The sequence below is a fragment of the Camelus ferus genome, chromosome 3, assembly GCF_009834535.1.
Source record: "Camelus ferus isolate YT-003-E chromosome 3, BCGSAC_Cfer_1.0, whole genome shotgun sequence".
Taxonomy (NCBI): domain Eukaryota; kingdom Metazoa; phylum Chordata; class Mammalia; order Artiodactyla; family Camelidae; genus Camelus; species Camelus ferus.
In genome coordinates, this window is record NC_045698.1 from 21941771 (window position 1) to 21966685 (window position 24915).

Genomic DNA, 24915 nt, shown 5'->3' on the forward strand with positions numbered 1-24915 from the left:
AAAAAAAAAAAAAAAAAAAAGAGGGAGGGGTGGGGGGGTAAACAGACATCCCTTGTGTTACTCAGCAAGAGTGTGATTTGTAAGATTCTAAAAATCCTTCCAGCCCTGCTTATTTTGACAAAACTACTTAACACTTCAAGCAATGAACTACAGGGCATAAAAGTATAATCTGCAGAGAAAACCTTAATCCTCTGTAGTAACCTATTTGAAGCCCCTCAAACACAGTGCGGTGTGTAGGCCTAGAGAATTAAGGCAATTGTTTGATCTGAGAAGAAAGGCAATTAGGGCTCTCTCTTGATCTTTCTGGTTGAATTCTAGTCAGGGGCAGCCACGGTTCTCAACAGCTCCATTTGAGACCCCTATTATTCTAATAATAGAGGTGAGCATTAGAATTGCTACATTTAAGGGTCTTGCTGCCTTTTCATTATGAGTTGCTTTATCTGGGAGTTTCCAATTTTGATCAGCATACAAATGATTAGCTAGCTGGGTGTTTCGGTTTTTTGTTTTTAAACTTCATTTAAAACTTTCTCTTTCACCGGACACATGCTGTAGCAGAAATGAAACTTTCAGAGGCAGTTATTTGGGTGATGGGACAGCTGTGTTCACTGACAGCTGGGTTATTGACAAGAGATCTGACGGGGGACTCTTCAAAGGGATGACTGTGGGGCCATTGACAGTGCAAAGGAGAGATGGAAAATGTAGTTAGGGGTGTCATGAGAAAAAACTGGGGGCTCTTCCCTTATGTGCTTACGGCAGCTCCTGGATTTCTAAATAGGAGCAGCAGTCTAGTTGGAGGTGCCCATTGGAGCTGTGTTCAGATATATGATTATGTGGGACTGAATAAAGATCATTTGTCCATAGCAAGCAATACTGGAAAGGGAGCTGCTGGTGGAGATTACAGGGTCAGGTGACAGAAGCCTGTCCTAAGCCATCCACTGGCGGCGTCTCTGAGGACCAAGTCTTTCCCTGGGTATCTGTGGCTCTATCTCATCACCTAGGACGAAGCTCCTGGAGCTGCTCTTTGTCTGCTTGTCCATTTATGTGAACTCCCTGCCTCGGAGAGGAGTGAGAGGAACAGCTACGGGAAGACGAGAGAGGCCAAGCTCCCCTGCTTCCTGCTGGATCCCCCTGGGCTCATGCTGTCTGGCTCCAGCACAGGGTTCTCAGCCAAGTCCAAGTGCAGGAGGTCCAGAGAGGGTGCAGATACCGCCATGGTCATCCTCTTCACCTCAGCCTCAGAGTTCCTGCAGGAGGGCTGCCTGGAGGAAGCTGGAGTTCTGCTCTAGGGTAGTTGAGGCTTGTGGAAGCATGACAAGGAGGAGCCTGGTTATTCAGACAACAGTGATGGAGAGCCCACAAAGGGCCCACGGTTCAAAGGCAGATTAGTGATGGGTCAGCCCACCAGGAGCCTATGGTCTAGCAGGCAAAGATGGGTGAGTCAAGGGACAGTAACAATACAGTGTGACAAGTGATTCAGGAAAGACTCCAAGGATGTACACTTAACCTATGCCTAGGGTCCAAGGAAAGGCTCGCAAGAGAGAGTTCCTGAGCTGATGCCCAAAAGACAATGAGCAAGGAGGTGGCCTATTTCAGGCAGCGCTGTGAAGTCCTGGAGGGGAAAGTCGGAGGTGTTTACATATCAGCAGCTCGTTCTGTGAGACTGAAGTACCGGGGGGGGGGGGGGGGGGGGGGGCAGCGGAAGAGGGTGATGTCTGGGCAGGAAGGAACTGAATGCCTGATAAGGAATTTGGGCTTTATCCTACAGATGAGGAGGATCCCAGGAAATATTTTAAACAGGAGAATAACTTGAAGAGATTAACCATTTAAAAAGAGAATGGGACTGTATCTGTTTTCTAAGGCTGCACAACAAATGACCACAAACTCAGTTGCTTAAAGCAACATCCCTTGCCTAGCCAAGCTGACACATAAAATTAATCATCACAACCATCTATTAAAGCATTTGAGAACTGGCACTGTTGAAATTATTTCAGAGATGGGATGGGAGGGAGCCCTGAAATACACATGTGCCACAAAATTTGAAACTAAACCTAAAATCATGCCTTTCGAGCTAATACGGAGGATAAAGGAAAAAGTAAATGACACAAGAAAGCAAAGCATCACATCCAGAATGTGGGGAATTCAATGGACAACTGGCCAGGTTTCTTCAACTAGCCATGAAAAAAGGGGGGGGGGGGAGTGGAGTGGAGGAATGTTCCAGATTAAAAGCAATGTAAGGTGGGGAGGGTATAGCTCAGGTGGTAGAGCATAAGCTTAGCATGCACAAGGTCCTGGGTTCAATCCCCAGTACCTCCTCTAAAAATAAATGAATAAACCTAATTACCTCCCCCCACCCAGCAAAAATATAAATAAACAAAAAGCTTAAAAAAAAGTGATGTAAGAGATGTGAAACCAAAAGACAACATGTGGATCCTTTTTAAATCATTATTTGGACAAACCAGCTGTGCATTTGAATGTGGGCTGGTTACTAGAAGTTATTAAGAAGCTTTTGATAATTTTGTTAGGGGTCATGATAATGTTATGGTTGAAAAATAAGATATGTTTGACCTGAAAAAAGGTTTGTGGTCATGAGGAGTATTGAAAGGGAAAGTCACCAGCTAGGTGAACTGACATCATCTCTCAAAATCAAACTAAAGGTAAACCTCCTCAGACCCATACCCTTCCTCCAGAAGGAATGAGTCTCTCCCTCTCTCTGATCCTCTGTATAGCACCTTATGTACGTAAGTGTCTGTGCTTCCTTTTTTAAATAGGGAGCTTCCTGAGAACAAGGATGTTGCTTTTAATCTTTCATGCCCAGGATTATAGTAGATGTTACAAATATTAATAAATCTTAGAATGAACGTTCTCCAAACCCCTAATTCATACATAAAAATTTATTTTATTTCATGGCAGTTATATTTTAACATTTCTTTTAATGTAAGAGTAGGGGTATTTCTAAACCATACATAAGAGCGTCAAAATTAAATCAGGGACATGACAGTATTGGTTCAATAGAGCATTAGTAACAGGTTGATGATTTTTTTTTTTTAATCTGGCTGGGCTGGTAAATATTCAATTGAATGGATTGTTCACTGCCTGCCTCAGAAATATCTGTGTTAGAGGAGGTAACACTAGCGGCTATAAAGGATAAATCCCCAGCTCTCAGTGGCTAAACACACAGGTATGTGCTTCTCATCCGAGTGAAGTCCAAGCAGGATTCTCTCATCATTGGAATGGGAGATGGGGAGTGGAGGGGCATGGCAGGGGTGGGGCGGAGGCTCTGCTCCAGGCAGCCATTCATGCTGAGAGTGGTTTCGAGGTCACTTTCCCTAGATGTTGGCATCCAGCGAGGAAATGAGCATAAGGGGTTGGAGAAACGGCAACCGTGCTCTGGGCACCACAGCCTGGAAGCTCTTTACACTCAACAGGTGGGAACTAGCTCCTTGGCTTCACTTCAACACACAGGCTGGAACGTGGTCCCAGCTGAGCAGGCACTTCCTGACACTAAGTCCACAAGAACAAAAGTCTTTTGTGGCCAGTGAAGTATTTCTTCCACAGGTTGTTCTCTTAAACGTTCTGATGTTTACACAAAAGAAATGTTACAATGCCTAATTATGTTTTATTTCATCCTTTATGAAACAGAATAAGTAATGAGGGTCTAGTGAAGACTTGGGGGCTGGGAATGGGAACTTGTCTGCAAGGCTTTAGTAAGTATGTTGTCACTCCCAGTTCAGAATGCTGTCATGGAACCCACATAATTCAGAAAAGGGCCTCCTTCACTTTGTAGAAGGTAATCAAGGGGAAACTGTCACAAGAGCTTCACAAAGTTAAGGATAATGACAGAAATAATTCTGAAACCATCAAGTGGTTAAGAAAACACATCTAGAGTTGAAATAGTTCAGATGGAAGTTGAGTTCCCTCTCTGGTATAAATTTATATAATGTACGAAGCTTATGGTTTGAAAGCAATACATACTGGAATGGTTTCCTGTCTCCAACCCAGGAAAACAATGTCCTCCTTTGTAGGTGGACAAATACTATTGAAGTTTCTGAGTCCATTTCTAATCCGCCCTTGAGCTCAAGTATCTTTGTTGGGCTATATAACCATGTATCCAAACTGTCTTCTCAACATCTCCACAGAGACACCCCACAGGACCTAAATAAAGCTCAACACAGCCAACTCAACTCAACACCTAATTCTGCTTTTCTATAAATAGTTTGCATCTTGATTGTACAAAAATTAGCCTGGTGTTCTTTCACTTCATTTCTCCTACCTTGGCAATTCTCAATCAGGGGTGGTTTCGTCCCCAGGGGACGTTGGGCAATGTCTGAAGACATTTTTAAATTTCACAAGTAGGGGAAGGGATGCTACTGGCATCCAGCGGGAAGAGCCTAGAAATGTGGTTAATATCCTACCACGCACAGGACAGTCCCTCCTGCCCCCCAACAAAGAATTATTTGGCCCAAAACGTCAGTAGCACTGAGGCTGAGAGACCTCATCCTACTCCACGGCCTGTAGGTTCCCCTCCTATGCATCTTTCAAATCTGTTCTATCCCAGCACCTCCATCCTCAACGGCTCGTTTCAGGTCTTCAACACATCTCCCGTGGAATACGACAGGATCCTAACGCGTTTTCCTGCCACCCAATCCTGTTGCTCCCTTGGAAGGAAACGTCCTCCCGCATCTTGCAAGCTCCCTCTCAGCTTCAAGGTTCAGTGAACTCCTCAAGTAGTAACTCCTCCATGAAGCCGTGCCTGTCTGGCCTACTCCCCGCCTTCCTCTCCCAGCTCAGAGGCCTTTTGTCTGTAAATGCACCATCGCTTCATGTCTCCCTGACCAGAACCCAAGCGACTTGTGAGAAAGGATCTTAATATTCAGCCTCCGTGCATAGCACAGGACAGTTGAATTAATGCCTGATGTACACTCTCACTGTCGCTTCCCATGATCAGAACTGGACGGTGAAAAGACTGGGTTGGGTTGGGATGGAGGCAAAGTGGAAGCCATGGCTGAGCTGGTCTATGGGGCTAGTTACAGAATTTGGCCACTGGCCTCAACACTGCTCTGGAAGGGCCCTGGGGCTAACCTGCCCTGATGTGTGTTTGGCGTGTTCGCTGCAGGAGGTTCTCTGCTGTGTTATAGACTTAACCTTGACTTCAGGTTTCCAGAGACATTAATATGAAGAGAGGACCCGAAAAATGCCAGAATACTACAGAGAGGAAAAGTGTAGGTCCAATGAAGAGTCCTGAACAGCACGCTGGCTTTGAAGTTATTTTGATGCATATGCAAGACTAGGGAAAAGTGCTTGTTTAAAAAAAAGTTCAAAGATTTTCCTCTGCTTTTTGGCTTCCATTCTAATATTTTCAAGCCTACTGATGAATTCACTATTCTTCCCCTCCAGTCTTCCTCTGAGGGGGGAAGGGGCACCAGGGCAGCCTTTTCTCCCAGGCACCACCTTACATTTTTATGGTTAACAAGTTACCAAGCTCTAGAGAGGTCTTCTCTCTCACTCCTCTCTCTCTGTCCTGTGTGAGTGTGCGTGCATGCGTGTGTATGTGTGTACGTGACAGTATTGTCTATGACAGCAACAAATTGCTTACAACTTACACATCTTTCATTAATCAGTGAATTACAGTATAACCGTAACTGGCATACAAAATATGCATTAAGACATAGCCATCAATGTACATGTAAATGTGGATTCAACACCGAGATGACTTATTAGTTAATAAAAAAGAAAGGATATGGAAACCATAAGTAAGGTCTCCTACCGTGAAGGTGCACTTTGAGTGCACATGTGTACGTATTATACACACAGAAGGTCTGACAATATAAAAATCTCTGGGTGATAGAATCATAGGTGATCTGTTTTTCTGCTTATGCTTTCTACTTTCTCCACAATATTTCCAAAGTAACATTTCTTTCTTCCTCCTGCTAATAAAAGTAACACACTCTCCAAATTTTCAACAATGCATACGTAACATGTAATAGTGACATAAATAAGAAGCCCTGAATGACTCACTCTCCTCCTTTCCATCTTAACTCAGACCCTCATGGGGAGCTTCCTCAACCACCGGACTGAAAATTCCACCCATCTCACCTCCTGCTTTACTCTGGCCGACATCTACATCACCTTGTGACGCACTTCCTGTCACGGCGTGTATTCCTCCACCAGCGCACGAGCTCCCGGGGGCAGGGAATTTTATTTTGTCACGGCTATAGCCCCAGATCCTAGAACAATGCCTGACACATAGTAGGCGGCACTCACTAGATATCTGTAAAGGTAATGAATGAAAATACATTTGTTTTAAAAAAAGAAGTTTTGTCTGTAATAAGAAACCAGTGATGATTGGTTTAAAACAACATTAAAAATGTGACGTCTTTCAATGCAATGTTAGCCCTCGATTGCAGGGACCACTTTGAGATGAAATAAGCCATGAACCCTCCTCTTCTGCTCCCCACCCACTCCCAAACCCAACACACACATAAAATCTGATACAATCTCAGAAAGTTTTGAGACTTTCCTGAAGTCTGTCTATAAACTTCTAAAAGGGGCCACTGACCCGAGGGTGAGAGCATCTGACTTAAAGTGTCATCTGGCTTGGAATCATGATTTCTCCTCTTTTCTAGTGAGTCAAGGAATATATGTGATTCGAATATCAGCCTCCCCACCCCACCGATTAGCCAGCTAAACGTTAAAGGGGTCCCACCTACAAAGGACTCACTGGTTAGCGAGGGTAAACATCATATTTGCAGATGAGAACATGATAAACACCCAGATGAAAGCTGAAAAATTGAGTTAATAATCCAGAGATTTCACACAGTGTAGATGTGAATAGTGTGGAGCCCAAGTATCTAGTAAAGTAAAATTTTCACTTGTCAGCTGAACGTCTGGAGTCACATCTCAGAAAGATAGGGGGGAAAAAACAACCTATTCCACATAGAATATACTTTTTGAATTTTATTGTTTAAAGAAAAAAATAATAGGGAATATGCACATTCACCCAAGTGAAGTTTTCCAGTAAATAGAAGAGAAATAAAATACTTTGTAATAAAGCCCATCCAGCTAAAAAAACCAAGTAGGAGATCAGTAAAACAACAAGAGTGATTTGACTTTGTGTTTTATTTCAATGGGCACACTTCATTCATTGTCTCCGGGAAAACTAGGCTAGGTCTCAATGGGCAACAGTCACAGTTATTAACCAAGTAAATACGCCACCACTTCCGTGCCCTCCTTCATTTCTTTATGTCTTCAGTCTCATCTGGCTCTTTCTCCTGATGCTCTCTTTCCCACCTCATTTCTTTTAACTCTTGTCTGTATTTCCGTTCAATGAACCGCTTCTGATGGGCCATCTGGGGAAAGTTATCTGACACGAGGAGATATATTTTACACTTAATAAAGGAGAGTCACTTGTGCAAAGAATGATGCAAACTAAACATACACACATACAAACAAACATGTATTCATATGAAACCCACACAGCTGTATTTTGTAAGGCGAGAGGAAGAAAGAATTGTTTGCTTTCTTTTCTGACTCTTTCATCATTCAGGAACACAGTGGAAATCTGGATCAGCTCCCAATTCTAGATTCCAGTACCTCATGTGAACTTGAGCATAAAAGGCACCAAAACATACAGAAATGTCACAACACAGACGTGTGGTTTCGGAACGTTTCCAGCTAGGTGTGTTAACACAGCTCTCCTAGCAACAAGTCATTTTCGGGGAGAGATTAGAGGCGATAGCAAAATGGAGTTGTATATTTTTATAAAGCTCAAACCAAAAACTTCGAACAAATAATGATATTATCACACCATTATTTACCAACAATTAGAGTTTCTGAAAGGAGTAAAAAAAGATCAGATGGACAAAAGGAGGCCACATCCTAAGTCGTTATTTCTGATAATTCAATTTGCATTGTTTACCATGAAAAGCCCAAAGCTGTATCGGCAAAAGCAACTCAAGTAGAGCACTTTTATTTGGTGAAATGAAACATGTCACTCAATAGCATAGGTTAAGCAATTTTTTGATATTTGACCCAGTGCAAGAGTGTTGACACAGTGAAAATCTTGATTAAGATGTAAACACTTTACAATTCAGTTGTTACCTGTGGTATATGATGAGCATAGTAACAGAGTAAGAAGTCAAAGGTAGAACGAGAAAAAAAGTCATTTCACACACTCAGTCAACAAACATACTCCAATAACAAACATTACAGGGATGCATGCATGAACGAGAGCCACACAAGTTAACAGGTAACACAAAGGAAAATGATGCCATTCCCTGAACTGGTTAAGGGTCTGTTAAACACAAAAGGTACTACTTCATATTTAAAAATAGGAAGAATCAGAGAGCATGGCTTGTTTCGGGGAGAATAAGCTTGTTTTTTGTGAAGGTTGAAGCGTAATAACAGTGGATACAAATACATAGCATATTCCTAAGAAGCCCCCTCCGCCTTTTACACGGTGTCCCATCTTCACTGCAGGGTGGGTAGGGACAGGAATAGCGGGGTAGGAAAAGGATCTGAAAGGCGGGCAGCGAATCAGTAAAGACCGTGTATATCTACGAGTCAGTGGCTGACTTTAAACAAAATAGGAATATAATAACATCTGTAGTTTAGAGATAAAACAAATAAAATCCTATTTTCTAAATGATATTAAATTGATTCCTTATGTATTATACAAAACACAGTTTTCAAGTATTAACAGTATTTTTAAAAAATCAAACAAATCCAAAAAAAGTGAGTTGTACAAGTTTCTACAAAATGAACCCTATTTCCTCAGTAAATTCTATTGTAAAATTTAATTTGCATTTTTAAAAAATCCCATCACTCAGATTTAACTATAGATAAACTTTTGGAATATATCCTTATAATAAGCCCTTTTCCTATGAAGTAAATTATACCTCACACACATACACACACACAATGAAAATGTGTACACATATTACACAGACACACGAACACTTAAAACTGTTCCCCCCCACACCCTTACACTGGGAGGTATAGTACAGGCACATTTTGATGGGTACTTTTTTTCATTTATTTTTATAGTATAAACATTTTCCCATATCATTAGTCTTCAAAAATATTTTGATGGCTGCAAAATATTACAACACTTAGACAAAATGTGGGTTGGTAAACCATTGCCCACAGGCCAAATACAGCCCTCCACCCATTTTGGTAAATAAGGCTTTACTGGAACACAGATGCCGGCCGTTTGCCATACTTCCGAGCCTAAGGGCTACAGTGGTGGAGCTGTGACAGAGTATTTATTATCTGGTCCGTTACAGGAAATGTTAGTCAACCTCTGGGAAAACTTATTTAAACAGTTCCCTACTTATAAAGATGTAGTTTGACGACTGATTTTTTTTTTGGCTATTATAAATGAAGTTGTCATGATTATCATGGTTTGTGAACTTTAATTCATAGCTCCAGGTATATTCTTAGGTTTGACTCCTGGATCAAAAGGTATGAATGTCTTCAAGGACCTGACACATACAATCAAACTGCTTTCCAGCAGTTTAAACATTTCACCCCCAGCAGTACGTATGGTGTGTGGAGGCCAGTCTTCGAACAGGCCACCTCTCCAGTACCACTGTATGGCTGAAAGCAAACAAGCAAGAAACTCCCAAGATCACCGTTAACAATCCTACAGGCGGAAAATGGAGTCTCACTTATTTCAATATGTGACTATACGTATATATATGTAATGGATTCAAAAAAACTGCTCAACTGAGTCAGCAAAACTCTCATCAGAGAGGATTCCAAGGATACGGGGCCCTGGCGACACTAGCTTCTGTCCCCATGACCGCACCCCCAAGCTACTGTCTGCAGATTTTCACTTGGCTCCCAGCTCTCCTGCCTTTCCAGGAATCTTCCAGGCTGAGAGCCTGGGCCGCCTTGTTTTCAGCTCCCCGCACCTCGCTCTTCCATGCGCGGAGCTGGTACTTGAGGTATGATGGAACCGCACTGTCACGCTGCCCACAGGTTCTGCTGGGCAGCGCCGTGTACCTCAGAAGAAAACTTCCCTGCACTTAAGCCTGCAATTTACAAAGACTCGGCAGCTCCCTACAGGGTCAATTATCTAACTGATTTCCTCCAACCCTGCCATCCCACTCTCGGGAATCCAGCCCCTGGGACGAAGAGCACCGACACAGGGACTCGCGTTGTCGACAGTGATAAAAAGACAGAAATAGCGTCCATCAAAAGTTTAAGAGCTGAATAAAACATAACACATCCACAGCATGAAATACTATGTAGCCCCTGAGAAAGAGTGAACTGGAACCACTGCAACCTGCAGGGCTGCCCATGAAGCATTACTGAGCAAGAAAGGGAAAAAGCAGAAATACGTAAATATCCCATTTTAATAAAACAATGGCCAAAAACTAAAAAGAAAAAACTGCATGGGCTTAAGATTTCAGAAGTATAGAGAACTATACAGAATGAAATACACCAAGTCACTCATGTGCGCTACCTGGGCTGAGAGTGGGACTCTATGCAAAAAAGGCAAATGAAAATCAGAAAGCATTTTGGAAGACTTTTTTTAAAAAGCAGAAGCCCATTTTATATATATCTTACATTCTACTATACTCTGTGTGAAGAATAATTATGAAGAAAAGAAGATCACATTTCATCAGTATTTACCATTTTTCTACTTCTCCATTTTCTTCCCATAAAACACTCATTACATTATGAACATATAATTATAGAAAAAGAGATAGGCTTACATTTTTCAAGTGCATCCATTGCCGCTCCCATTTCTGCTTGCTGAATACTATTAAATAAAATAAAGACGAGGTACACTTCAATTTAAAAACTTTTTTTCAGAAACACAAAGTATGGCTCTAAATTATTCAGGCTGATTTTCATGTTTGGTGCATAAAATTTTATCTGATTACTTCTACTGTCACCTACTGAATTGCACAGATTAGGCATACACACAGGGGCCTGCAGAAATGTCATTTATTTGCACAAAGCCTGTTTAAGGTATTCGTTCCACACCTTCACCACTGCAATAAAATGCATTCCATTTATTATAGGTCTGAAGTATTTCTTACTTAAATTTGAACATCCTCAGTGTAAAGTTTAAGAGGCAGAGAGTGAAAAAACATATGTACAGACAGACTTCAAATCACCTCTCAGTTTAAGATAGAAATTGGAAGGTTCAAAGAAAGGTGATGACATACATAGTTCTTTTTACCTGAAGATGTGAGTGTTTCCACAAAGCTCAAGTGAGCAGGAATACGAGCTCAAATATTTAATGGCTGTGTCACCCACGACATGTTTTATACAGTGCTTGCAGCAACGCTGGGTCCTCTGTTGAGTAACTCAAACTGGACAGACCACACCTATGCACCAAGTAATGTGGTTTTCTCAGGCATGCAACGCCCTTCAGGCAATGGCATTCCCACCATTCAAGGCCAGGTCCCAAGTCTGGGGCTGGGCTTGGTGGGGACATTAATTCTTGGGCTTCGCTTTGCTGTTACCCTCCAACACTCTACACCCTAAGGTCAAAAAGACAGACTTCAGGGTTTGGGAATAGCACACAGGGACTTCTCAGACACACAGGATGTCCATTTGAAGAAATGACCATACCTTGGTCCTTTCCCACAGCCGATTCGTTCTCCCTTGAAGTAGACAGCCACGGTGTAGGTTCTTGCATGGGATGGTCCCACTGTCTGCAGGGTCCTGAAAGGAAAAGGAAAGAACATGAATTATGTAAAGTGTTATTTCACCGTTACTGCTAATACATACACCCAAGAAAAATCACATAACTCACTGCTTGGAGAGATGAAGGTAAAAATAACAAGAAAATTAAATCATACGCTTTTGACTTGGTAACCTGACAAATACAGAGTTTTGAAGTAAGAAATTTAAAAAATTCTACAGTGGCTTTATATATATATATATGTATACATATATACATAAATAATTTTCCCCCAGAGCATTGTAAACAATATCTTAAGGCTAACAGTGAAGTGTGAAATAGTTTTAAACAATTTCAAAGTGTTGTTTCAAGTATCATATGAAAGTAATCAATTTTTTAAAATCAGTGAAAAGTTAGCCATTTCAGTCTGTTCATTGTTTTTCAGTGCTAATCACAGCTAGAAAGAATACATATTTGGGTAATACGCCTCAAGCCACATCTGAATGGCTTCACATTCTTTATGGTTTCTTTCTAACATCTTGTATCTTATCTAAAAGATCAGAAAATATATTTAATTTGTGAAACAGCAGAGACCGTTTCAACGGTATGCTATAATGCCGAGTACACAACACAACTGCCAAAAAAACAAAACTCCAGGTACTGTGGATTTTAATGACAAGGTGCAGATTTCAAATGCGGTAAAACTGATAATAACTTCATGGAAAAGGGAAATTAAAAGCAGCCAACAAAGATAATGGAATGAACACTGTAATCTTGAAAAAACTATGTAAAACCACCCCATCATCTAGATAAAAAAGAACAAGCTCACCGTGTACTTTCATTTGGGGGATTTATGAGAAGGGAGCGGAGTCATTTCCTCTGTGTTTATGCTCATTGGGATGAAAGCACACGGACGGCTTCTTAATGGTAGCACTTATTACAGTCATCAGGCCCGCACCAGAAGTTTGTCATCCTCATTTTATTTATTGAACTTTAATTAATACTTTGATGAGGAAATACTCTGAGCCCTTTCATGTAGTAGTTTGGATATTCATTATGCTTATTAGGCACATATTAAAGTGCTATTTCTAGACATTTGGGTTTTTTTTCCCAATAAATAAAGGAAACATTGTTCAGCAGTGACAGCTTCTTGGGACAATTTATAGTGGCCTGCTGTGGGGTGACTCAACCTTCTCTTGGCCTCAGTTTTTCTTTTAGTGAAAAAGCCTACAACGTGTTGTGACTACTAAATTAAAAAAAAAAAGTGATTTAAAATTCTCAGCTGCCACTCTGGTGCTTTCCCTTGAGTACCGTGGAGTTTGAGAAAGTCCACAAGAGGGGGGCTTTTATTCCACATGAAACACTCACACAAATGTGTGTGCTTGCAATCACGTGTGTGCAGAGACAAGGGGGAAGCTGGTACTGAAACTAGATACTTAAACATTCTTGAAAACACATATCTAGACCACACCTTGAGAGGCAACCCACCTATTTTGATAATCCTTCCCTTTTGTAATTCCTCTTTGAAACCCCCTTCTGAAACCAGCTTATGAGTGTCAAGATAATTCTATTATCTAATAACTCTACTTCAGAGTCAAACCCCTGTTTTCATCAAATCTGGTGTAATGTGTGGTGATCTGCATTTCTTCTGAGACTTTTGCCCACCCCTCAAAGGATAAAGATTTGTCACTAAAGATATGCAAAAGTACATGGCAGCTTTTAGCATATATTCTTAAAAGAAAAGTTCCAAATAACAAATAACACAGCAGCGGTGAAGAGCTGCCCTGCTTCTTGTGGTGAGTGCCTAGCAGGTGACAGACACTGAGGCCAAAAGGATCCAAAGGAGTGGAGGGAGATACCCAAATATCGTTACAAGTAAGCACACAGCATCTAACCTAGATGTGTGGGCCAGGAGGGGTTACAAAATATAAGAAGACAAATATAAAAATGTATTTAAAAACAATTTAACCTAAATTTTTCCTAAATTGATCTCCTCATCTTAGCGTCTTTCTCCCAGGGAGCAGTTCACCAAGCATTTTAGAGATGGGAGAAAGCACATAATCAAACGTGACCCACTTACTTAGAGCTAAAAGACTGAGAGGCCCAAAGAGTTTCAGCGTTGGATGCAGTCCGAGTTGAGAAATCTCCATCCAGGACCCTTGTCACCACTTCCCCAGAGTGATTAGTTTTTCTTCCAGGTACATGGAGCATAACTAAGTTTACTGGGTCTGAAGGCCAGTGGGCAGCATATACTTACTTGTACAGAGGAATGTCTGGCTCTTTCCCTTCTGTCCTAAGTGTCAAGCAGCACTGCTGAAGCTGAGATTTGGGGTCATTCCAATCCTGATTCAAAATGAACTCCTGTAGCAAGTCCCCCAAAAAGTGTTTAGTAACAGGTTCTAGAATCACCAAGCATAAAACATGCAACCGATCTAAATTTTATATGAGCTTACTTTTAATCGCGGAAAGAAACAAACATTCATGAAAGTATGAACATATTCCAAATCCTTATCAATGTACAGCGCTGCAATAAATGCTGAAAAAGAGAATATTTCAAAATAAACCACAATGCATTGCTACTCTCTAGAAAGAGTACAAGACCTAGGCTTTTAAGAAACATTTTAATAAGGTTTTCAACTTCCAAACCTTCTTTATTTTTTAGCTTTACCATTTCATTTTTCTTCAAACAAGAACTACTCTTTATCACCAATATCAGAAGCAGCAATATAGATGTGTGATTAAGATGCAAAAAAACACAGAGTATAAAGACCAAATTATGTTTGGCTAAGGGCTAAATGAATAACTAGTTAAAATGATACACAACATGCTGTTGTATAGCAGGGAAAGAATGATATCTAGGAACACAACCATGTTAACATCAAACAAATCAAAATAAAACTTGAAGATCAGATATGACACCAGAATAGGCATATCCTCGAGGCCTGCTATTCCTAACACCGATCTTGAGGAGATCACCCATTTACAAGGGTCTGTGTTACATTCTGCAAACAGAAATGGGACAATTTACAGATTCAATCTGCTCCAAGAGAGAAAAACTTAATACCGGGCTTAATGACAGTATAACAAAATATCCAAATTTACATTGATAAATGGTGGCCCCAAAGACAACCTCATTAAAAGGCACCTTAACCAAGTAAACAAATGGTGAGTTTTTAAAAGAAGGAATAAAAATAGCTATTGTTGAGATAAAAAAAAGACTGGTGACTCAACTTAATTTTTTTGTAATTTTAATCTTAAGTTACTTTTCTTTAATTGAATAAGTTCTTTTCAGTCCCTTAGTCAGGTTGCTTTTGCACTGTGAAAATCATCTGGTTTTGCATGGTAGACTTTAATATGTGTATAGAATTCCAATTGTCAAAAATACCATAATATAAAAAAAAAAAGTTCCAAGGCCCAGAGAATGGTGCACTTATTTTAAAGTCATATCAGAAACAACAGAACTGTGCGTATAATCCTTTAGTTAGCTGTAACAGGATTACTTATAATGCTACCACACCAGATCAGAAACTGTACAAGATGACAACATTGTCCATAGAGCTTTGAGCTCATTCAAAACAACAGATAATAGTTTTAGTGTTTAATGAATAAATTTACCTTCTTTCTTTATGTCCCTATCTAAAGGCTGCTGGGTGACAAAAACAGCTGTGATTCACCATTAACAATCTTCACATTCTGTTACTGTTTCACACAAAAAGACATGATGGCTGAGCACTAGGATGGAGGGGGCAGCAGTGTGGGGGGAGGGGAAGGGTACCACTGAATACAGATTGAACATAAATTCGTTATTCATGTCTCTTAATTCCAAATAATTCTCCTTCAAACAAGTTTTGGAGAAATGCAAAAAGAAAAATTAAAATATAAAAGAGGTTTCTTTAGTCAAACATAACAATAATGAGAAGCAGCATAAATGTTGGTCCATTTGATTTAAACTTTGAACCTGCAGGTTAAGAAAAAAGCTTTATTTTATAGGACTCACATTCCAAAAGGTCTGCCAAGGTCTTGGTCCTAAGGGCCACAGGCCTTTTGGTCTTGTCGTTGGTGATGGCGTATTCCTGCATGCCCAGTTCTTCTGCTACCTTGGCTTGAGTTCTGTTATTCACCAAAGAGCTTCGCAGCAACTGGACAAAAGGAATTGAGGTATATTTAGAAACCGTATCACTTTTAGTCCCTCTTGTGCTCCTATGCTGGGACCAACCAGCCCAGACCATCTCACCGACAGGGACACGTAGGCAAGTAATCACTACCCCCAGGAGGCAGTGACAAATTCCACATGCTTCTAATTTCTTCTTAATAACTTACTCTGTTCCTGGATTTTACCTAACAGACATTTAAATAGTTCATTTAGTTGTTTAGTAGCAGTGAGCAGTGTCAGGGGAGATGCTGTATCATATTAAAGGTCACAGCTTCCATTAAGTTTAATGCTACTAAATGAAGGAGCATTAAAACTTTGAAAATCAACTTACTGAAGTATAATTTACATGCAATAAAATGCACCCATTTTCAGTATAGTTAGATGAGTTCTGATAAGCGTCTATATTTCCATCACCCCCAGCAAGTTCCCTGGCCCTTTTGCGATCAATCAATCCAATCCATCAACCACCAGGCAAACTCCACCTGCTTTCAGTCACTGTACATTAGTTTTAAAGGAGCATTTTTAAAAAGTCTAAAATAAGCTTCAAGTTTTATGGCACTAATGCTAATTTCAATAGTATAGGATTTGGGGAAATACGTGTATTATTTAGAATATTTAAATTATGTATTTACAGTGTTAATTTTATTCTTTTAAAGATTTAAACTACATATCCTGACTCACAGTTTTTCAACCTGAGATCCTTTATTTTGAATCAAATTAAAATATAACATTCATGTTTCAACTTCCAAACAATTCCAAACAGGAATTCCAAACAAAAATTTCTACTAGGAATTTCAGTCAGCTGAGAGGCCTCCAAGGACTATTGAAGTAGTAACATTAAACAGTGCATGAAAATTGTACAACCAGTCCATTGTAGAGGTGCCCATGAAGCAAGCATGGTTGAGGAATTTAACACTCACTGCTCACTCACTGGGGGAAAGTAGGGGAGGGAGGCCGGGAAAAGCAGGGGGATACAAAGATGAGAGCTCACCAAACAGAAGCTGAAAGTAATTACCCCCGATCTCCGAGATGTGAGGGAATAATGCACCTAAAACTAGACCTTTTTCTTATAACAGGTATAACAAACTCGTGGTCTACTATAAGAATTCCTTCCTGCAAAGGAACATCCCTGACACCAGGGCCGAGGAGCAGGAAGCAGCTGCTGGTATCATACCCCCTGCCATTCCCCATCGCACTTTGTTTATTAGATGCGAGTTTTATACTCTGTGCCTCCATAGTGTCAACTGAGCTTATAAAAATCAAGATTTATTCTCCACGCCTGAGATTGCATCCTTGACGATAGATAAATAAGAAACAATATGTTCTTAATTTGTCTGACAATGATTCATGAAGCAGAAATACAACTTGATCTTCATAAGCCATGCTTGCTGTCGAGTTACAGGCTATTACTCTTTGCTTGTCTCTGCTCCTTTCCTCCTCCGATTTCCCCCAACTCTATTTTTTCTTCAATATAGTAAGTGTTTCATTAAAATTAATATCCACAGAGAAGCTCAAAAGTAAAAAGGCCTGGAATAGAACATTAAAAGAAGACACAACCAATAGGGAGCCCACCAGCCTAATATCCTGTAATTACACAACAACTGAGATGGAAGGGAGGTATCTGTTTTAGTTTGGATTTCTAATGGGAGAGGTTCTCAAAGTAGAGGCCGTGGGGGAATAGGGGGGCTATTTTGAGAATATGACTATGCTGAACAAGGGGGGTTCTCTCTCAGTATACGACTTTGGTGCAAGGAGAAAATTCTTATTCGGGCTGCACATATAGAGATCTTATGCTCCAGAATCAACAAGCCTGATGCTCACAGGAGCACACACAACCCATGACACGTCACTGTCGTGGGGCCCCAGCATCAGGGCTCCTCATTCAGTCCTGTGCAGTACTCCTATCTGAGGGGAAGGAGGAAGCAGTGAGGATGGAAACAGAAGCACTTCTAGTTTTATTTAAGATATGCCTTGATGGGTCTTAAAGCACCCACAGGGTGGCCAGCAGAAAGGGAGATCTTTCAGTTCTTGCCAAAACTCAGAGCCTGAACCCAAAGTCAGCAGGGGAGAAGGAAGTTATAAGTCATCCGTATTTTTAGAGTCAGTTTAAATTTAGAAGACAAGCTGAAAAAAGGTAAGACTTTGCTCTTTACCTAAACAAGAGAGTCTGAAAGGCAGTTCTTTAAATGACAGCCTCTATCCTTGGCCTTTGCTGAACTCTCCTTCAGAATGAATCACGCTGTTTGCCAACGAGTGAGCTGAAGGAGGGATCACAAGGCAGAAAACCACCTAAATGACGGCAGTTCCGTGCAACAGCTATGGAGGCGGATGCCCGGCGGGCCCTGTGCTGCGGGCTGAAGATCCCAAGATGACTGGCATCTCGTGGCTGCCCTGCAAGAGCTTCTAATTTCTGAGAAAGCCATGCACAAAGTGGTCACCACAATGCACCGAGGCGGCTGCAGTGACAGCAGGGGCCACGTGGTGCTCCTCTCCAACTCAGCCTTCCGAAAAGGCCTCCCGGAGGACCTGACCCCTGAGTAAAAACACTTCAGGGGCTTGTTGACCTGGCTGTTATATCAGAATCATAAGGTACTTCTGACATACTGGTGCTCAGGCCTCTTCTAAGAACCAGGGAATTAGAATTTCTGGGGATGTAACTTGGATGTGCACATTTTTAAAAAATTCATGTAGTTGGATTCTGATGAATGGAGAGTCAGAATTGAAAAAGAATGAATCTGCCAGTGGGAGAAGACTGGGTGCTATGGTCCGAAAGTTTGTTGTTGTCCCAAAATTCACGTGTTGAAATCCTAACCCTCGAAGATGATAACAGTATTAGGAAGTGGGGACCTCTGCCATGGAGACCTCTAGCCCCTTCCACCCTGTGAGGGTACAGGGCAAAGTCTGAGACTCAGAAGAGCCCTCACCTGACTGCTGGCACTCTGATCTCGGACTCCCAGCCTCCAGAACTGTAAGCAATATAGTTCATAAGCCACCCGGTTCGGGGTAACCTTGCTTTAGCCGCCTGAACAGGCGAAGACAATACGAGAGGGTTTTCCAGGAGGAGGAAGCAGCTCTGTCAAAAGCACGGGACCATGACACAGCAAGGCGATCACTGGCTGGAACTGGAGGGAAACCTGAGCTTAGTGGGGAAGAGCGGATACAGGGGAGGCTGGCCAGCCTCTGCATACAGAGTCTCGAAGGGGAAGTAAAGAAGCCAGTACTTTTCTACTAGGGAAGAGGGATCCTAAAAGGTGTCAAATGGGGAAAAGTGGCACGGTGGTTTTTTGATTTTAGAAGGATCATTTTGGTGGATGGATCTGAAAGGGCTAAGACATGAGGTTGGAAAGCCTGCTGATGTTGATGCATTGCTATTTTACATAGAGGAATTTTTCTTTTCAGTAGAAATCAAGAAAATGAACATTAAGCACCCAACAGAGCATGAAATGATTATTAGACTGTTTTGCAAACAATGCCTTGAGTCAGACGCACTAGTGAAAAGCAAAAGATTTGGCGCCACGCCGACTGGGTTCAAACTACAGCCCTACCACTTCTTGACTGAGTGACTCTACACAGGTCACTAAATCTCCTTGAGGCTCAGTTTCCTCATCCATTAAATGGAGAAAGCAGTACCCACCGCACAGGGATGAAATGAGAATTAAAGTGAATGAGTACACAATCCACATACAGTGACTGGCACTTGATAAACACACGGGAAATGTGAGCTGCTGTTGCTACTGGCATCATTATCATCAGGCAAGACATGCTTGCTCTTCAGTTACATGGAAAGGGTTACAGAAAGTTCTTGGAAGTCCTCTGGATTTGTTTTCAGTGCAAATATTCTGGATACCTGTCTACTGTCTTCAGAGCTCTCCATTTTACTAAGTGCTAACCTGTACTTAACAACTTTTTTAACACCCCCTCCCCTCAGTCCCCCGCAAAAGAAAGATAAAATTTAACTTGAAATCACCAGAAAAAGTGAGGCAAGCTGTAGTGAGGGCTCTCTGTAAAGTTAAGGAAAAGCCTGCTGAGTTCCTGAAGCAATGGTGAGGCCCAATAAGAACATCACAAATCACAAACTGTGATTCTGAGAATCCAGGATGTTTTCTATGATCTCAACATGGCAGTCTTTCAGAATTAATTTAAACTTAAAATTTAATAAGAAAAAGGTTTACTGGTTTAAAATAAGCAAAGAAACATATTAACTCACTTCCTTCAACTTCTATTCATTCTTTGAGTCTAAAGAGAGAACCAGAGCTGTGGGTATGAGCTACCGAAGAGGGCCACCTAGTGTAAAATGAGTAGACTTGATTTATTACTTTGAGGGCTGTAATGTAAGAGCACGAGGTAAAAGCAGGACATATTAAAAATGACAGTGATGTGCCACACAGGTCTATCATACCAAGAAGGGTAGCCAGATTGTCTCCACTTCCAGTGATAACTAGAGAAAAGGTAGGCAAATGCTGGCAGCTGGAATGCAGGTCAAATACAAAGAGCCAAATTACGTTGGTGACGGAGGAATTCTCAAACACAAGGCTGTGGAATCTGTTCTTTCTAAGAGATCTTTTAGATAAGATACCTGTTTGAATGATTTATGCTTAGTGCTGTTTGGAGGCATCAGGGAAGGGTTAGGTCACTGGCTCTCAAACTTTCTGTTTATAATCCTCGCTTTCTCATTATCCCAAATCATTCCTCCAAAAACAAAAATTTCTGCAAGTTCGTCTTGCTGGTGGACTCCACCAGTGGGCACAGTGCCTTGTACATTGTAGGCATGAGACTGACTTTTGATTTTTAGCTCAGTAGGTTGTAGTAAAGGCTAAGAAAAAATAATAAAATAGAGGTGGAAGCTCATGCAAATGTTAAAACTGGAAAGCGTGACAAGACAGGCACTCTAGTCTGAGTAACTGCTCTTTGAGACCCTCTCACTATACACCCTGACTCTAAGTAGGTCCTATCCTCAAATACCAAACCTTCAGTCTATGAAACAGAACCTTTTCCCTCTATGTCCCAATTCAAACTTCACCATCCTACAACAATTATTTAACCTGACATTCCTTCCCAAATAGGCCTTTTTGAATACACAATTTATAGAACACTAGGTTCCCCCCATCAGTATTCAAAACTGAAAACTACGATTTCATTTGCTCAGTTGTCCTTATTCTCTGCAAAATCAGTGGGCAAGGGAACGGCTCCAAGCCAACAACCGTCTCTTGTGTGAATTACTGGAATTGTGTGTCCTCTAATCACAGTAGTGAATAATTTGCAATCCTCCACCCCCACTCTATCCCCTTTCTGCCAAAAGCAACTGCAACAAGTAATCCTCCATAAATCTTAAATTACTTCTAATCTTTAGACATTCATAAGTAAGTTTTTAGCTTCTCGCCTTAGGCATAAAACAACATGCTGCTTCCTCCAGTGCTGCTCCTGCTCCCCCAACCCCAGACTTAGCTGCCCACAGAACTCTCATTCTTCTACTTATTCATCAAATATGTACTGAAAGCCTACGAATACCAGGCACTGCTGGGCAGGCAGTGATAAATAAAAACATGCTCTCGCAGAACTTCCAGGGTAGTGAGACAGGCAAACTCAAGTAAGCACCAGGAAGGAAAAGAACATGGAAATGTGACTGGAAAGTTTCCCCTGCAGGCAGAAGTCACACCGGAACTGACATCTGAGGGCAGAGTAGGAGATGCCAGGTGGACCAGAGTAAGGGCAGGAAGCAAAAAGCCCTCCAAGTAGAACACCACATACAAAGCCCGACGCAGGAGGGGGCCTGGAGGAACACAGAGCAGCCAGAGGGGAGGGCAGGGGGAAAAGAAGCACATGGGACGTGAGGCCGGGCAGGGGGCAGGCTCATTCTTAAGTCGCTATTCACAGAATAAGCCGAGAGCGTTAGACTGGAACATGATCATTCATGGATCATTCATTCAGCTCATGTACTGAGCGCTGACATGCCGGGAACTGTCCAAGGGCCTAGGGAATCAGGAATGAAGAGAAAAGACGAAACCCCTGTCCTCATGAAGTGTACACTCCAACGAGACGAGACAGACAGTAAACGAGGAAAATACATTGTATGTATTTAACTGTATTTAACTGATGACAGGTCATCTTTGTTTTGCCAAAAGATCTGCTGGTCCAACTGATTTCTACCAAAGCTTTCTGTGAATATAGTTAATAAAACCATCATATCAGAGTTTTGTCATCTGTTAACATCTTTCTAATAAGCTAGTCAAAAATTCTCTAATTTTAAGACATTAAGCTAATAAGCACTTTTTGGATAAAACTACAAATTATTGCACTGAAGTCATTCTGGAAAAAACACAAAACTGGAATCTCTAGCATATTCCTGCTTTTACCTTTATCCAGACCTTGGGTAGGATTCATGCCTTTCTGAGTTTTGGTTTCATTGTCTGTTCAATGTTGGAGGCCAAGAGGGCACATATGCAGTGACTAAGAAGGATTGCAGTAAATTTGTTGATCTGTACATCCCATCTTTACAAAATCCTAGACTTTACAACTAATTTTGTGGGAAAACAGGGGTAAATATGTGTATTTAAGTCACAATTTTCAACTGTGGCCTCTATGTGGCCATGAAGTGAATTATTACTTCAAGCCATTTGGTTCGGTTTGGCCATTTCTCAGACCAACCTGATACCCTGACAGCTATAAAGTCTACTCTCTGATGGAAGAGACTGAACAAGCATTTACTGATCCCCGAATGCAGCTCAGGATACCAGAGACTGGTTTATTTCTGGTACATGCTCATATGTTCTTAAGAATTTAGTATCAATTCAAGGGGGAAACACTTCTTGTCCACCCAAAGCAGTTAACTTTGAATGGTAATCAAACTGTTAATTTTAAATTACATTTAAAGTAAGGGTACTGCTTTCTCATATAATGGGACATGAGGCAGGGTAGGAGCACAATAAATATTCACTGAGTAAATGAATGAAAGAACCATATTCTGTTGGGCTTAGAAATTTCACTGAAAAGTTATAGCCAATTCATATACTCCTTAACTCTAGTATTTGTGTCTCATATAAACTATTTCCAGGATTCACAGTTGCACAGATAAGATCCAACTCTATTCAAAGCCAAACATGCATAAAAACTGTATAGATGCAAAGTATGAAAGACTTATTATTTGCTTCCAGCGTAATTAAGAGCATCTGCACTCACAAAATGTCTTAGTGTGGATTATTTTTCTCTGCCCAATAAAGTATTTGCTTTCTCAACGCCCAATGCTACAGGGACTTCTCAAAGGTTATTTCTTGTGCCGTGAGCGCTCATCATGACCGGCTTCCAGAGGATGTTTTGTTCTCCATTCCAGTTATACTATCGATTGGTTTCATGGAGTAAAAATAGTACACAGCAAATAAAAAAGCTCAATAAAGTTTTATAAAATGAAACAAAAGTAAGAGGAATGGGGGCCATTTCACTGTGTTCATAAATCAAACCCTGTCTCTATAAGCCTCATTCAACTCCACCACGGTTGAGCCAAACTGAGGCTTCTGATTTTCCACGCTGAGCCTTGTTTCTCAGCAGTCCCAGTGTGCGGATTGTCTTTGCATAGAAATTTCTTCCCACTAACTCCCTATGGCCAAATCCTACCCAGCCTTAAAGACTCAAACATCATCATATCCAAGCAGCCTTCTAGGAACTCCACAGCTAAAAGAAAACTTACTTTTCCTAAACAGCATAATTGCAACAGTTTTCCTATGTCTCTTCATAATATTTGACATGGTACTCGCTTGTACTTAGTTACAATTACTTACCCATACTTTTTATAGTGTACCTGTATATGTAGACATACACACACACACACAAGTTGTAGTTATTTACTTACATTTTTAATTACTTGCAACAGTTCTTATGGATAGACTAGGTGTCAGTTAATAAATGTTTGCTCCCCTCATGAAGCCTAACTCAGTGTCTTGCACTGAGTAGGCAATCATTTTATGCTCCTACTCAGTTGAATCACTGAGTAGGAGCATAAAATGGGTTCTTACCATATGTTGCTTTGTACAAAATTCACATAATAAAACAAAACCATGTGACATGCTAAAGTCACCAAGATCTAAGTCACCCATTACATAAAAATATATTTAGTTCTTCTAATTTCGCTCTTTATTATACAGCAATCTTATTGAAGGAAAATGATTTAACACAAACTCACTGTTAGGTGTCCTTCATGATGATCTGGGAAATGAATGAATAAGTATTCTGTGGCTACCAGCTGCATTATGGAGTCACCTAGGAATTCCATCCTCTGATTGTGGCCTCTAAGGGGAAAAAAAAGTTCAATGTAATTCAGTGTAAAGAGATCAGTGAGTATTTGTGGATTGAAAAAGAAAACCCAGAATTTTTTTTAAAAAGGCATGATTTAAAAAGGCAACGTTTTCATCTTGCTTAAAGCACAAAACTAAATACAATTCCCTAAGGCCCCTCAATTGAAAAGAGATCTGAGTCAATGCAGGCTCATTTTCAAAGGAGAGAGAAGTAAGAACTAAGGATTAAACAACAGCTGAAATGAAGACTGGTAAACAGTGCCTAGTTGAAGCTGAGGAGTATCAATTGAAAAATAAACTGCAGTTGAATCCTTGAACAATGTCGGGGGTTAGGGGCAGCGACCCCCCATGCAGTCGAAAATCCAGTTTAACTTTACAGTCAGCCCTTTGTACCCACATTTCCGCATCTGCGGATTCAACCAACCGACATGATCGTGTAGCACTGTAGCACGTATTTACTGAAAAAAATCCACACATAAGTGGATTCATGCAGTTCAAACCCACGTAATTCAAGGGCCAACCATACATACAGTACAGACGACAATCTGGCACAGGCACTCTCTATAGAGACAAAACAAAGCAAAACATCCAAGAATTTTCCTTGCTAAGTCTTCACCTCTTTATTGAAAAATATACTCCATTATTCAAATCGGGACTCTAGTTTAAGGACTAAAAAGTCTATGACAAGCATGTTTAATCTTTATGGTTTAAAGAGACCTCTGAATATTTGATTAGGGGGAAGGGATCCAAAAATTGAATAAAAAACGGATGCAAAGAAATAACATTTTGGTTATTTTCTTAATTATTTCATTAGCTCATGTTCAAACCACTCATCTAGA

General features: G+C 40.9%; 1 protein-coding gene across 6 annotated transcripts in view; it reads right to left on the reverse strand.

Moving 5' to 3' along the window:
* Window positions 1–6939: 6939 nt before the first annotated feature.
* The window catches only part of DROSHA (drosha ribonuclease III), a 104228-nt gene continuing 86252 nt past the window's right edge, over window positions 6940–24915 (reverse strand). For all 6 annotated transcript variants that reach the window (XM_032470559.1, XM_032470551.1, XM_032470555.1 and 3 more), the window contains 7 exons: window positions 23965–24070; window positions 15636–15777; window positions 14092–14174; window positions 13896–13999; window positions 11587–11679; window positions 10719–10765; window positions 6940–7360 (listed from right to left, as the gene is read on the reverse strand). In XM_032470559.1, coding sequence (XP_032326450.1) covers window positions 7230–7360; window positions 10719–10765; window positions 11587–11679; window positions 13896–13999; window positions 14092–14174; window positions 15636–15777; window positions 23965–24070 — 706 coding nt within the window. In that variant the 3' untranslated portion in view covers window positions 6940–7229. The remainder of the gene's footprint in view (window positions 7361–10718; window positions 10766–11586; window positions 11680–13895; window positions 14000–14091; window positions 14175–15635; window positions 15778–23964; window positions 24071–24915) is intronic.